Source organism: Calidris pugnax, unplaced genomic scaffold, assembly GCF_001431845.1.
Source record: "Calidris pugnax isolate Ruff unplaced genomic scaffold, ASM143184v1 scaffold775, whole genome shotgun sequence".
Lineage (NCBI taxonomy): Eukaryota > Metazoa > Chordata > Aves > Charadriiformes > Scolopacidae > Calidris > Calidris pugnax.
In genome coordinates, this window is record NW_015091442.1 from 1 (window position 1) to 2,102 (window position 2,102).

The following is a 2,102-nucleotide window of genomic DNA, read 5'->3' on the forward strand; positions in this document are numbered from 1 at the left end:
AGTAGCCCCCCAGTCCCCCCCGGTGTGCCCCCCCCCAGGTAGCCCACCTGGTAGTTGGACTTGCCCTCCTTGGAGACAAAGCGCTCGTCGTTGACCAGCTGGGCCAGGCGCTGGGCGGCCTCGTCCAGCCGCCCCACGGAGCGCAGGTACCCCACGTACTCCTCCGCGCTCTCGGGGCTCAGCTGGGGGGGGGACAGGGGGGCAATGTCATCCCCTTGGCACGAGTCACCCCCCCGTGTCACCAGAGTCACCCTCCCGGTGGCCACTGTCACCCCCTCATGGTGCAGCCACCCCATGGAGACACCCCACGTGCTCCTCTGTGCTCTCGGGGCTCAGCTGGGGGGGGCACAGGGGGACAATGTCACCCCCCATCACCACTGTCACCCCCCCATGGCACCAGTGCCACCCCCCGAGGAGCCACTGTCACACCCCACCAAGGTCCAGCCACCCCACGGAGGTGGCCTACTCTGTGTTACCACCCCAGAGGTGACACCGATGGCTGTGCCACCAGCTAGGGGTGACACCAATGGGTGTTCTACTGCCCTGGGGTGACACCAACGGGTGTGCCACCACCCCACGGTCACCCCATTGCGTGGTTCCACCACTGCAGGTGCCTCCAGGGGGCCACTGTCACCCCCTCATGGTGCAGCCACCCCATGGAGACACCCCACGTGCTCCTCTGTGCTCTCGGGGCTCAGCTGGGGGGGGCACAGGGGGACAATGTCACCCCATGTCACCACTGTCACCCCCCCACCACGGGCTGTGCCACCGCGGGCTGTGCTACTGTCCTGGAGCGACACCAATGGGTGTTCTACTTCCCTGAGGTGACACCAGTGTGTGTTCCATGGCCTTGGGGTGACACCAGTGGGTGTGCCACCTCCCTGGGGTGACATTATTGGGTGTTCCATCGCCCTGGGGTGACACCAACGGGTGTGCCACCACCCCACGGTCACCCCATTGCGTGGTTCCACCACTGCAGGTGCCTCCAGGGGGCCACTGTCACCCCCTCATGGTGCAGCCACCCCATGGAGACACCCCACGTGCTCCTCTGTGCTCTCGGGGCTCAGCTGGGGGGGGCACAGGGGGACAATGTCACCCCATGTCACCACTGTCACCCCCCCACCACGGGCTGTGCCACCGCGGGCTGTGCTACTGTCCTGGAGCGACACCAATGGGTGTTCTACTTCCCTGAGGTGACACCAGTGTGTGTTCCATGGCCTTGGGGTGACACCAGTGGGTGTGCCACCTCCCTGGGGTGACATTATTGGGTGTTCCATCGCCCTGGGGTGACACCATGGGGTGTGCCACCGCCCTGGGGTGACACCACTGGATGGTTCCACCACCCCAGGTGCCACCGCAGGCTGTGCCACTGCCCTGGGGTGACATTATTGGGCGTTCCACTGCCCCAAGGTGACATTATTGGGTGTTCTACTGCCCTGGGGTGACACCAATGGGTGTTCTATCGCCCTGGGGTGACACCAATGGGTGGTTCCTCCACCCCAGGTGCCACCGCAGGCTGTGCCACTGCCCTGGGGTGACATTATTGGGTGTTCCATCACCTGAGGGTGACACCTCCGGGTGTTCTACTGCCCTGGGCTGACACCTCTGGGTGTTCCATTGTCCTGGGGTGACATTACTGGGTGTTCCATCGCCCTGGGGTGACACCAATGGGTGCTCCGCTGCCCCGGGGTGACACCAGCGGATGTTCCATCACCCCAAAGTCACACCACTGGATGGTTCCACCACCCCAGGTGCCACCACGGGCCGCGGGTGACACTGTGGGGTGTGCCCCATACCTTGAGGAAGCGGCGGTAGACGCGCACAGCGGTCTCAGGCAGGGGGTACTTGCGCACGAACTGGAGGTAGAGGGGCCAGATGCGGTGGTGCTGGGTGATGGGCAGCGCCCGCAGCGCCCGGTCGAAGGTGCGGCGCGAGCGCGTGATGCGGCCCTGGTCCACCAGGAACTGGCAGTAGTCCAGCCAGATACGGGGCATCTGTGGGGCAGGGGGACAGTTACGGGGCTGGGGAAGGCTTGTGGGGGGCAGTTACTAAGCTGGGGAGGGCTCATGGGGGGTTATGGGGCTTGGGAGGGCTCACGGGGG

General features: G+C 65.4%; 1 protein-coding gene across 1 annotated transcript; it reads right to left on the reverse strand.

Annotated features, from left to right (window-relative positions):
* Positions 1-47: 47 nt before the first annotated feature.
* Positions 48-1,994, reverse strand: XAB2 (XPA binding protein 2; the record flags this gene model as incomplete). Its single annotated transcript, XM_014961559.1, has 2 exons — positions 1,797-1,994; positions 48-182 (listed from the first exon to the last, which is right to left on the reverse strand). Coding segments are annotated over exons 1-2 (333 nt in total), but the record flags the coding sequence as incomplete, so codon positions are not given.
* Positions 1,995-2,102: the final 108 nt, after the last annotated feature.